The sequence below is a fragment of the Schistocerca cancellata genome, chromosome 5 (assembly GCF_023864275.1).
Source record: "Schistocerca cancellata isolate TAMUIC-IGC-003103 chromosome 5, iqSchCanc2.1, whole genome shotgun sequence".
In the NCBI taxonomy this organism is placed as follows: domain Eukaryota; kingdom Metazoa; phylum Arthropoda; class Insecta; order Orthoptera; family Acrididae; genus Schistocerca; species Schistocerca cancellata.
Window position 1 is genome coordinate 196292694 of NC_064630.1, and position 12902 is coordinate 196305595.

At 40.0% G+C, this 12902-nt stretch overlaps 1 protein-coding gene across 1 annotated transcript in view; it reads right to left on the reverse strand.

Moving 5' to 3' along the window:
- The window catches only part of LOC126188442 (centromere-associated protein E-like), a 618456-nt gene that overhangs the window by 366593 nt on the left and 238961 nt on the right, over window positions 1-12902 (reverse strand). Inside the window, exon 14 of the mRNA XM_049930047.1 lies at window positions 9973-10086. Within this exon, the coding sequence (XP_049786004.1) occupies window positions 9973-10086 (114 nt within the window). The remainder of the gene's footprint in view (window positions 1-9972; window positions 10087-12902) is intronic.

The window sequence follows — 12902 nt, forward strand, 5'->3', positions numbered from 1 at the left end:
ACTTCTCGACGTAATCGCCCTGCAGACGTACACATTTTTCACAACACTGATGCCATAATTCCATGGCAGCGGCGAAGGCTTCTTTAGGAGTCTGTTTTGACCACTGGAAAATCGCTGAGGCAATAGCAGCACGGCTGCTGAATGTGAGGCCACGGAGAGTGTCTTTCATTGTTGGAAAAAGCCAAAAGTCACTAGGAGCCAGGTCAGCTGAGTAGGGAGCATGAGGAATCACTTCAAAGTTGTTATCACGAAGAAACTGTTGCATAACGTTAGCTCGATGTGCGGGTGCGTTGTCTTTGTGAAACAGCGCACGCGCAGCCCTTCCTGGAAGTTTTTGTTGCAGTGCAGGAAGGAATTTGTTCTTCGAAACATTTTCGTAGGATGCACCTGTTACCGTAGGGCCCTTTGGAATGCAATGGGTAAGGATTACGCCCTCGCTGTCCCAGAACATGGACACCATCATTTTTTCAACACTGGCGGTTACCCGAAATTTTTTTGGTGGCGGTGAATCTGTGTGCTTCCATTGAGCTGACTGGCGCTTTGTTTCTGGATTGAAAAATGGCATCCACGTCTCATCCATTGTCACAACCGACGAAGAGAAATTCCCATTCATGCTGTCGTTACGCGTCAACATTGCTTGGCAACATGCCACACGGGCAGCCGTGTGGTCGTCCTTCAGCATTCGTGGCACCCACCTGGATGACACTTTTCGCATTTTCAGGTCATCATGCAGGATTGTGTCCACAGAACCCACAGAAATGCCAACTCTGGAGGCGATCTGTTCAACAGTCATTCGGTGATCCCTCAAAACAATTCTCTCCACTTTCTCGATCATGTCGTCAGACCGGCTTGTGTGAGCCCGAGGTTGTTTCGGTTTGTTGTCACATGATGTTCTGCCTTCATTAAACTGTCGCACCCACGAACGCACTTCCGACACATCCATAACTCCATCACCACATGTCTCCTTCAACTGTAGATGAATTTCAATTGGTTTCACACCACGCAAATTCCGAAAACGAATGATTGCACGCTGTTCAAGTAAGGAAAACGTCACCATTTTAAGTATTTAAAACAGTTCTCATTCTCGCCGCTGGCGGTAAAATTCCATCTGCCGTATGGTGCTGCCATCTCTGGGACATATTGACAATGAACGTGGCCTCATTTTAAAACAATGCGCATGTTTCTATCTCTTTCCAGTCCGGAGAAAAAAAATCGGAGGTCTTAGAACTTGAATGTACCTCGTAGTTGAGGGCCATCTCATTTCATTCATCACACCATATCATTTCATTTTTATTTGAAAGCCCGCAAGTGGCACTTTGAACATCACCGCCAAGGAAAAGCCTCGAGGCTGACGAACAATGAAGACCACCAGGATGGTGTTATAAGCAGTGGGCACCTGGGCACCAGTCTTCGAGTCAAGATTAACGTACTTCTGTGTCGCTAGTTGGTCCCAAACATTACGCTGAGTTGCTGATAGTTAGCACTACCAGCAAACATTCTGTGTACTCAGACACATGACCGTGCTGGGCCTATGATTATAGCTAGCCACGTATGCCACATGTTGTCAACAGTGGAGCAATTCTTTCATCACACCAGTTGAATACAATATATTTATTCGAAGTGCACTCGTGTCAACCAATCTTTTGTTTGCCCATCCAGATTCCTACAGATCATTTGGCCACCTTCCACCCATTCATCATTAGCAATAATGATGTAACACATGACTTCTCGGAACATAACAGATACCAACTTCCATCATAACATCTGGCAACGAACCTTGTCGAACCGAAAATGCCACATTGTTTTATTTCCATTGTCGTCTATTTTTTATCACTTTCTGGACATTTTTGTTTGTGCTTTTACCACTTGCTTTTGTGGATAGTTCTGTTTCAGACCCACATTTGCCATTTTTGTTCAATTTACTTGTTTATGCTGCCACATATTGATGCAGCTTTAGTATTTGGTGCTTTGCCTAGTCTACCCCACACCCAAAGCCCCATGCATCCCTGCCTTATACTTAGCGTCACAGCAATTGCAAGTGCCTTTGACATAAATACTTCCTCTTCAGTTACAGACACAACAAGTGACACAGCTTACTGAGACGAAGAGGGCCTTCATTCAGATGCAGATGGCAACCAATGAGACTTGCAATCAGATGCCACCCACTACAGCAACACCACAACTTACGCAGCCATCATTCGTGCCTCTGTTTTGCCCATTTGAAGAGAAGAAAGAGGATTAGGTTGATTACTTGCCCCAGTTTGAAGCTCATCTATCTGCATACCATATACCAAGTACTGTTAACTGTTTTACTGTGGCACCGTTGCACTAACTTCACTGCAAGAATGTATCTTTTGTCTGGTCCCAAAAATGTGACACTGCTTTTCGATGACTCAAAGATACTTTGCTCAATGATTGTTGGCTAGTTCTTTTTGATCCTACCAAATCTATACTTTCTTTGCCTCTTTGTATGGCATTGGTGCTGCACTTACTGTAAAGAAGACACGTTAAGTTTCAGACAGGCACAATTAAAAGACATTTACATAACGCTTTCAGCCACAACCCTCACCAGCAAAACAGAAACAGAGAAACACACACCATTCATACACATAAGAAAGCACACCTCGTGTACGCATGACCGCCAACTCCAGCAACTCAGGCCAGAATGCAACTATCATGTGGGATGGCAGCTACAATCTGGAAGGGGATGGGGAAGGGATAGTAGTGTAATGGTGGGAGGACAAAGGCACACTGTCTAGAAGAGTGTGCAGGGACTTGAATGCCAACAGGCTCAGCATCAGGAAGTTGTCAGGAAGGGAGCTAGGAGAAAAAGAGCAAAAAGGAGAGGTGTGGGAAAAGATGGGATGGGCTGTTGGCAGAGGGCAGCAAACAAATAGTCTGGGAGACAAGAGTGGGAAGGAGATGATGGGATAGTGGGGGTGGAAACTGTTGGGTGGAGGGTGTGGGGACAGTATGTTACCAAAGGTTGAGGCCAGGATAATTACAGGAGTGGGGAATGTGTTGTACGGATAACTCCCATCTACACAGTTCAGTAAAGCTGCACACTCTGCAAGACAGCGTTTCTCTGTCCTCTCAATACAAACTACTAATCCCTACCCTTCCCGCCCCCTCCAGATTGCTGCTATCAACCCATATGATATTTGCTTTCTGACCTTTGCTGCTGTAGTTGGCAGTCATGGATGTGTGAGGCATGCTTGCTTGTGTGTATGAATGGTGTGTGTTTCTCTGTTTCTCATTTGCTGATGAAGGCTGTGGCTGAATGCTTCATTTAAGCATCTTTCAATTGTGCCTGTCTGCAACTTTTCCTACATTGTTAATAAACCTACATGGAGTTTCATTATTTGATTGTGCTGTATTCTCACACAGGACTGGTTCAGCTGACAGACCAATAGCCTTCACCTCCAAACTGCTTATAAAAGCTCAGAGCAACTATCCGAAAATACAGAAGGAGGCTCAGCCATCATCTACGAAGTGACTAAATTTCATCAGTATTTATTTGGAAGGAAGTTCTTCTACTTGGTCACCAGTAAAAGACTTTGCAGACATTTTTAGATCCAGCCAATCCCATTCCAAATTGCACTGCACAGAAGCTGCTATATTGGGCACTTATCGCACTACCAACATGAGATGACGAGATGATGTACAAACCCACATCCAAGCATGCTGATGCACACGCTTTCATGTCTTCCCTTGGGAACAGAAGCAGACTTTGATGCATCAAAAGCACCTTGTTTCCACATTAACGCACAGGATTCAAATGCACTGGACCAGTTTCCATTAGATCACCAGAAGATCACCCAGGCCATGGAAACAGATCTGGACTTGCAGATTCTGTTGCACTACATCCACAATGGTTGCCCTTACACTGTGAAACAAATTGTTAGCCCATCGGTTTGCAGATGCTTTGCACATCAACATGACATGTCTGTGTTACAAGGTCTCCTATTGCTATACACTGAATCTGAACAATTATGTGAAGTGATTCCAAAGGTTCTTAATTCGCTTCACCAGGTTCACGGGGGTTTGGTCGGCACTAACATTGCACATGGTTTGGTCGGCACTAACATTGCACATGGTTTGGCATGGAATCATAAACAAACTACACGACAGCATAGTGTCATGCTAGTGCGGGCCACCAGGCAGCCCATCGTCAATGGTTCTTTAATTGGCCAGAAGCATATTGGCAGTTCTTGCATTTGGATGTTGGTGGACCATACTTGAACACTCATTGATTGTTGTCGACACATACAGCAAGTTTCCTTTTGCGGTTCCCATGCACTCTTTGATGAAACGTTGCACCCTTCAAGCCTTGTGATCCATATTTTGCCTTGAGGTTCTACAAGAATCTCTTGTGACTGACAATGAATTACTGCCTGAAGAATTCAAGGACTTCTGTACAGCCCATGAGATTTGTTACACCACCAGTACACCTTTTCATCCACAGTCCAATGTGAAGCAGAAATGTTTTATGTGCACTTTTAAGCAGCTAAAGGACAAACTACACACCCACCACATGTGGAACCAAACTTTGCTGCCCTTCTTATCATCCTATTGCTCCCAGCTTTGCAACAGCGCATCACCAGTGGAGTTGCTTCATGGATGGCGCCATGGCACCATTGCACACTGCTCCAGTTGCTGCACCCACCAGGGCAGCCCATGCTAACTCTGCCCACTCAGGCTACACACACAGTGGTTGGAAGTGCTGGAAACACAGCATCAATGTAAAGTTGCTTGGTAATTGCTTGTTTTTGATACAGGGTCCCTGTGAATTGCAGCAACAGCCTTTGCTTATAGCTAGCCACATCTTCCCAAGTTGTAAACAGTGTGGAATTTCTTTTGCCCAAGTAGAATACAGTATACTTATCCAAAGTGCAGTTGTGTCAACTAATCTTTTGCTTTTTTTTGCCCACATTCCAAAGGCAACAGATCATTTGGCCACGTTCCTCCCATTTATCACTAGCACCAAGAACTTAACATTTGGCTCCTTGGAACATAAAAGTTACTGCCTCACATCTTAACAATAATAACGTATTTTATACCTGGAGAGGATAACTCAAATCTGACTTGCTACAATACTGAAAGCCAATGAAACCAGTAGTGCTGCTTAGTTACATGCACAAAAGTTATAAATAAGTTCTGACAGTGTATAGTGAAATGGTTCCTATATTCTTTGGATTAAGAGAGAGATACACTGGTCAATTCAAAAAAAGCATTTATAAGAAGCTAGCTAGAAGTTAGCTAGAAGTTAGCTATTTTACCACATAGTGATACATCAATGTGTATCACAGATAATGTAAAAAAAAAGTCAATATTTTGATTGTTGTGCAAGCATAGTGACTATAAAGCTAGCACATGTGCAGTGATGCTGAAGTGGAATGTTACGTGGCATGTGTGAAAATGGCAGATCCTACACAACTGGAAATCTGCAAGTTAGAATTTAAAAACTGTTTTTCTGTCTTCACAATACATAGAAGACTTAGTCATCAATAAACTCAAAAATTCACAAATGTCAACAAGTCACAGATGACACCGGCTGTACGAAGAAACAGAATGTTTGTGCAATGGAAAAAGTACTGGCTGGTCACTTGTACCAGTAAAAAATGTTGAAAAAATTCGTCTTAAAAAAAAAAAAAAAAAAAAAAAAAAAAAAAAAAAAAAAAGGAACAAATAATGATCTTGTATGTTCTTGAAACGAAGCTGACAATGTATGTAATTTAGGTTTTACACAAAATGAAACAAGAAGAAACAGATGCACTAATTATGCTACAGCAATGCTGGAGACCAAGGAGGAAGAAACATTTTCTGCAAGGCACATTTTTAGTGAGGAGGCACCTTCCACATAAGTGACTAGGTTCATCAGCACAATATTTGAAGATGGGGATAGAAAAGCCTTAATGTGTAAATTTAACATCAGCATGGCTCATCAAAAGTTCATTTTATCCATGTTGGACTATGGTTAGGAAACTGTGACAGTTTATAACAACAACAGATAAATTAAAACACTTATTACTTTTTATCTGCTCCACAGCGTGTTTCAAAGGCTTACACATTTATTAATCTTCTGGTGGATCAGTGGATCGCATTACATAAAAAAAAAAAAATTCTTCCTATGCAATTTCATTTCAGTCAATGTCAAATACCAGCTACTTACATTGCATCAAAATATTCAAAGACTATGAAGTAAAATTAATGAACTACTTATCTGCATTGATAACCCAGTTGACACAATCTGCCTCTCTGAATGTCAAGTAACCACTGGCATAGATGTGTTATATGTTACAGGATTAGGTTAGCAACTGACTTTTGTAAGAAATTGAGAAAGAAGAGATTGCCACATTCATCAGGACTTGTCATAAATTTAAGAACATACACAATCACAAATTTTGTATAGATCAGCATAAGGAAGCATGTGTGACAGAAGTAGAATTTCAAAAGAAACTCTTCATAATAGTTAAGTGTATAATGAGCACCTGCAAGTAACTATAATTTTTTCATGAATCACTTATTTAATACCAAATAAAACAATGAAATAAAGGTTGTTGATGATTTCAATGTGAAGAAATGTTCCAGTAAAAAAGAACTGGGAATGATGGCCTTTGTAGTCTGGTCCCTTCAACCCCCACAAATCAACCAAAAAAGAATTTTCTACAGTCAGTAATACTATCATTCAACTTATTCCTACTGTAAACTTCCCAACAACATGGGGGGAGGGGGGGTATTTGCTCACCCACAGCAATTGATAATATCTTTTATAAAGATCTGATGAACAGACTAATATTACAAAAGCAATAGCCAATGGCCTCTCAGACCATGATTTGAAGTGCCTTTTGTCAGATGTTAATACTGAACAGGGTATAAAATCTATTAAACCTGAATTGAAGAAGATAGGCAGGAAGGCACAAATTGATAATTTTACGGCATTCCTTGAAGACATGAACTGGAGTGATGCACACAGTGGTCACGGCATGAATGAAAAACATAACACTTTTATTAATAAAGGATGCTTGCCTTGTTTGAATACTGTTTTCCCCCAAAACTAACCCACATTAGAGCAAAGCCTACAAAGAAGCCATGGATTACTCAAAGGATAAAGACATCTTGTGAAAATAAAATGAAACTGTATCTGTCAGTCAGAAGGAACTGATGTTGATGTTATAGCTCATTACGAGACATGCCACAAAATATTAAAGACAGTAAAATAGACGTCAAAGCAAATGCATTACGAGAAAAGGACAATCACTTCAGATAACAAAATAAAGACAGTATGGGATATGGTGAAGGAGGAGACTGATAGAACCGGTTATGAAGAGGGGCAGATAGCTTTAAGAGTAAGACACAATGGTAACAGATGTGTGCAGTATCAAAAACTTTTCATTAAGCATTTCAGAATTGCTACTGAAAATATAGGGTTGTCAGGTTCAGTAGATGCTGCCGTGGACTACCTCACACCAATCATTACAAACAACTTCAGTAATAACAATAATATTGTGAAAAGGAAGACTGCTATTCATCTCTCTCTCTCTCTCTCTCTCTCTCTCTCTCTCTCTCTCTCAGAAATCACACACACACACACACACACACACACACACACACACACACACACACACACACAAAACCACTGTCTCTGGCTACTGAGGCTTAAAATATGACAACAAACAGATAGCAGAAATTGACAGTGTTAAATTCTTGGGATCACAGCCTGATAAATTCAACTGGGAGGAGCATACCTCAGAACTGCTGAAGAACCAAAACAAATCTCTATTTGCAATGCGAATGTTGTCACATACAGGAAACATAAGAATAAAAAAGCAGGCATACTATGCTTACTTTCATTCAATTGTGAAATACAGGATTATTTTTTGGGTTCAGTCATCAAGCCAAGCTAAAGTTTTCCAGGTCCAAGAACATGTAATAACAATGATTGGTGGTGTGAACTCAAGAACATCCCACAGAGGTCTGTTTATGGAACTAGGGATATTAACAACTGCTTTCCAATATATTTATTCCTGAGTGAAACTTGTCATTAAAAATATAACTCTTTTTCAAATGAACTGCTCAGTTCATAGAGTCAATACTGGAAATACAAACAATCTCCACTCAGATTTAAATTCACTTTCTTTGGTTCATAAAGGTGTTCATTTTTCAGGAACTCACATTTTCAATAACTTGCCAGCAGTCATAAAAAGTTTAACTACTGATTAATTTTAATTTAAGGTGAGCCTAGAGGCTTTATTGGTGGCCAATTCCTACACCATTGATGAGTTTCTTAGTAGAACCAACTGATGTTTATAGGCTCCTAATAATATCAAATAACGTATTAGTACAATCTGACTTCTGTACAAATTCAGTGCAGCCATTAAAGCACTGTAAATGTATTGTAAAATGACTTTTCTATTTGATGATACAAGGCTACATAAATTATCAAATGCACCTCAGTGTCTTAAACATTTACGTGTTTTAAATGAAAATATCTTTAAGATTTTTTTGACTTATTCCACATTAATGAGGATAGTGGAGTCTGTGAGAGGTACATATGCATATTTGTTTTTCTTTGTAAATATTTATTGTTCATTCTTGTTTTTCTGACATGTTCATCAAGGAGAATCTCCTCCCCATGGATCTATTGGGATGAAAAGTACACCTAATCTAAACTACACTAACATGTCATGGGAGTAAATAAAAAGTGACAGAGACAGATAACTGTCTTAATTCATCTTTTATTGCATCAAAAGTTAATGTGTTCTGTGTGATGTAGCACAAAAACTGTACTGCCCATTTTTCTACACAGTGCTAAATGCTTCAACACAGATTTACCTGGACATGCTTGAGCAATGGCTAACGCCACCACCTGATGTGGATTCCATGGATCTCATCTTTCACCAAGGTGGAGCAACACCCCCCTCCCCCCCAAATAATTGTATGGAAGTTCACGCATTTTTAAACTATTATCTTCCAAACAGATGGATTTGTCATGCTGGATGTGACAACAGTGTGTTCCTGTCTTGGCCAATTATATCTCTCAATCTGAAACCCATGGATTTCTTTTTATAGAGTGTGTGAAATCTTTGCGTATAGTCACCATTGCCAAAAGTAATTCCTGAACTCTAAATGCCAATTTCTCATGTGCTCACATTTGTGACTCAACATATACTTCAAACTGTATGACATCAAATGGATTATCACCTGGATGATGTCTGTGTGGGCAAGGGAAGTCATATGAAACATCTGTAAAGGAAGCATTTTTTAACTTTCTTTTACATTCTCTGTAATTCTTACTGAAGTTTTGCTATGAATTAAAAAGCTGTAGCCATTTGTAACTGCTATTGCCCTGTGTATGACTCAAGGACTGACTGAAAGGATATAAAACTCCTCACATTACTAAGGAACCAAATATCATAGGGCATAAGTGCAAGATCTTTTTTTTATTTTGTCCGACAAGAACTGCAAAACTCAATCAACTTTGTTTTGTGGGAATGAACAAATTCTTATCTCTGTTCTGCAGCCAAGGCTGACTCTGAAAAATTTGTGTACTAGATTGATATGTTCAATTTGTTGAGGTCACTTTCAATATAGGGTCAGTTTTAGTCCAGATGCCTCCATTAGACCCTCCTCTGTTCAAAACCTATCTCCATGCCATTTACTGTGAAACTATACAGTAGCTCTCCAGCTTTTGCCTTCCAGTAGGTGCATGAGAATGTCTGTAATAGAAGTTGCAGGCACTTCCAATGAGCGAATTGATTTTGATTAAATATGGCACAGCATACGAACAAAGTTCAAGGTTGTAAAAATGTTGCCCAGTGATATGCTATTACAAACGGTCCCTTAGTAATGCAAGCTGTTTACTCTCATTTTTGTCAGATCTATGGAGAACAGGAAAAATGAAGTAACTGACTTTTCCCATTTATACTTTGTATGGCAGTACTATTAAGTGTAGATCCACATAACACTTACCGGTGTACTCTCTTTTATACTGTGAGTAATGTGTATCCGAGTCTGTTCATCAAAAATCCGTGCATCCACAGTTTCAGTTGTTTTCTCTGAGTCCTTCCCATCAGTCACCTGGAGCTGGAACAAGTAAAGAGACACCTTCTATTAAAGCTGACTGTTCATACACTTTTACAATTAAAAATTGATGTATGCTGCATAAAGTGAGGAATTCACATTGCTAAAGACATTAGAATTCAGAATCATAAACCTGTTTCAGGGGAAGAATCTTGGCCTGCAAAATGTGACCAGTCACAGAAGCTGCAATTACTGGTAGGAAGAGCACAGGGTGCAGTCAGCTGCAGATGGTGGCTCATATCTATGCAAACTGTGTGAAATTATTTCTCATTTTGGGTGGCTACCTGAAACGGTAAAGACCATCAGCCTTTCTTGCAAGATGAAGGTAGAGTTCACCATCTGTAGCATTGTTGACAGGACCGACTTTGGAGATTAGTACAGAGCCAAGTGGAGGGTCTGAATCAGAGGCTCAGATGGTTCTGCAACAGTGTAAACCGAACATTTCTCACCTTGTGCCATAGAGTGGTAGATTCTCGGGTTCCACTTAATAGGTCAGTGGTCCACTACATACAGGAAGCAGCTACCCAGATAGAGGGGCTGCGTGGAGGGGACTGGGTGGTTTTTTAGGTTAAAGGGGCTCAAGAAACCACAGAAACGGCACAATTCAAATCAGAGGAGGGCAAACACAGGGTGAGGGTAGACGTAGTCACATTTGGTACTGTAGTTGTAAATTGCCATAGCTATGTGTTGGGAAAGGCCCTAAGCTCCAAGCATTAATACAGCGGATTGAAACTCAAATAGTTATAGGTATGGAAAGCAGTCTAAAGCTGGAGATAAGTTCAGTCGAAATTTTTACAAATGACCTAACTGTGTTCAGAAAAGATAGATTAAATGCAGTCGGTGGTGGAGAGTTTATTGCTATGAGAAGTAGTTTACCTTTTAGTTTAACTGAAGTAGATAGTTCCGATGACTTCAATCTACCGTATTTACTCGAATCTAAGCCGCACTCGAATCTAAGCCGCACCTGAAAAATGAGACTCGAAATAAAGGAAAAAAAAATTCCCGAATCTAAGCCGCACCTGAAATTTGAGACTCGAAATTCAAGGGGAGAGAAAAGTTTTAGGCCGCACCTCCAAATCGAAACAAAGTTTGTCCATTGTAATATGAGACACAATTTAGGTCGAATGAATGACAATACAGCTACAGTAGTTTGGTTCGAGTCTAAGCTTAGCAGTTAAGCTTTACCACGTAGCCATTGCTATGCGTCAGGCGCTCCGTCCGTATTTATACGGGTGCCCTTCCTTTTTCACGTGCTTCGTCTGGTTTGAATCGATTGCTTATTTTGCTTTGATCTGATAATTGCCGTTTTCTTTGTTATAGGTGTTTGCGTCACTCTTAAGCTGAAAATGCATTACTGCACTGTGTCATGCATTGTTTGTCGCATTCTGATAGTGCGTGTTTACGGCCTGTCGCGGCACGGCTTGCTTTTGTGCGCGCTACCGCCGCGTACAATTAAAAAAAAAAAAAAAAAAAGAGGAATCGTCTCATTAGCGAAACAATGGCAAGAGACCGCAATTTGTTGTTACTTACACTGCTGCTTTCTTTGATAATGATCAACAAGAATCAAATAATAGACTGCGTATGATAGAACATGTTCTGAACGAAAGTTAGGTGAAAATTTTTCTCCGTTAGAAAATCTTTGCTGTCGCTTCTTTATTACATCAAATTCTGCACAGAAATTAGAGTCATTTTAGATTTAAAAATCTAGTCACTTGCCGTGCTTCATTTCTGACTGTATCACTATTAGGCATAAGAATAATACGAATATAAACATGACACGATACGTATATTCTTCCGCGTTTGCTGTTGTCTCACTCTAGTTTCGTAGTTTATTAGGCAGACAGGATTTAAATGAGATAGCAGCAAACACGAAAGAATACATGGCAAAATGTTTATATTCGTATAATTCTTATGGTGAAGAGAAACTGTATATGATTCAAATTTCATCAGGTTCCTATTAGCAACCATCTCTTCTCACAGATAGGAAAAAATTCAGAACGTACTAACGTAGAGTTGGCCATATTGACAAACATCCCAAACAGTCTTACCAGTCAGATTTTCGTAGTACACTGAAATTGTGCTACATTCGAAGATGAACAATACGGAATTTGTATTTACTTTGTTGGATAATGTATGAAAATGCAGTGGTCGAAACTCGCGGCGGAGAAAAAAAAGCTCGTCTTCCACTTTTTTTTTTTTTTTAATTTATTTACTGACGCTGAGATTTTGGTGCCAGTATTTATCCTTGTGCCTACAAAACATGCCTGCGTAGCGCTATATATATTCGGCGGCAGAAGTTAGTTGTGGCGGCATGTACCGACATTTTTCATAACTTCTGCTTGCTTTGCACTCGATTCTAAGCCGCAGGCGGTTTTTTGGATTACGAAAACCGGAAAAAAAGTGCGGCTTAGATTCGAGTAAATACGGTACCCTTGATGTCCTTTCAAAAATACATGTTTAAAGTTGGTGGTAAACAAAAACATCATCCAAAATTGTATTGAATGCTTTCTCAGAAAATTTTTTTTTAACAATTACATTTCACAAGTGTAAATGGTTGCAAAAACAGATATTACCTCTCAGCAACAAATAATCCTGAGCAAACTGGGAGCATCATGATAGGTACAACAGAAAAAGCTGCCAAATTTAAAAGAATGCAAAACCCCAAGACTAGCGAAGCTTTCCAGAAGCTCACAATTTAGGGTGATCTTCAACGTGGGAGGTTGTAACAGTTTCCACAACGACACTCTGACTTGAAATCTGGCAGAAAATCCAAAGAGAATCTTGTCATATGCACAGTACACCAGTGGCAAAATGCAATC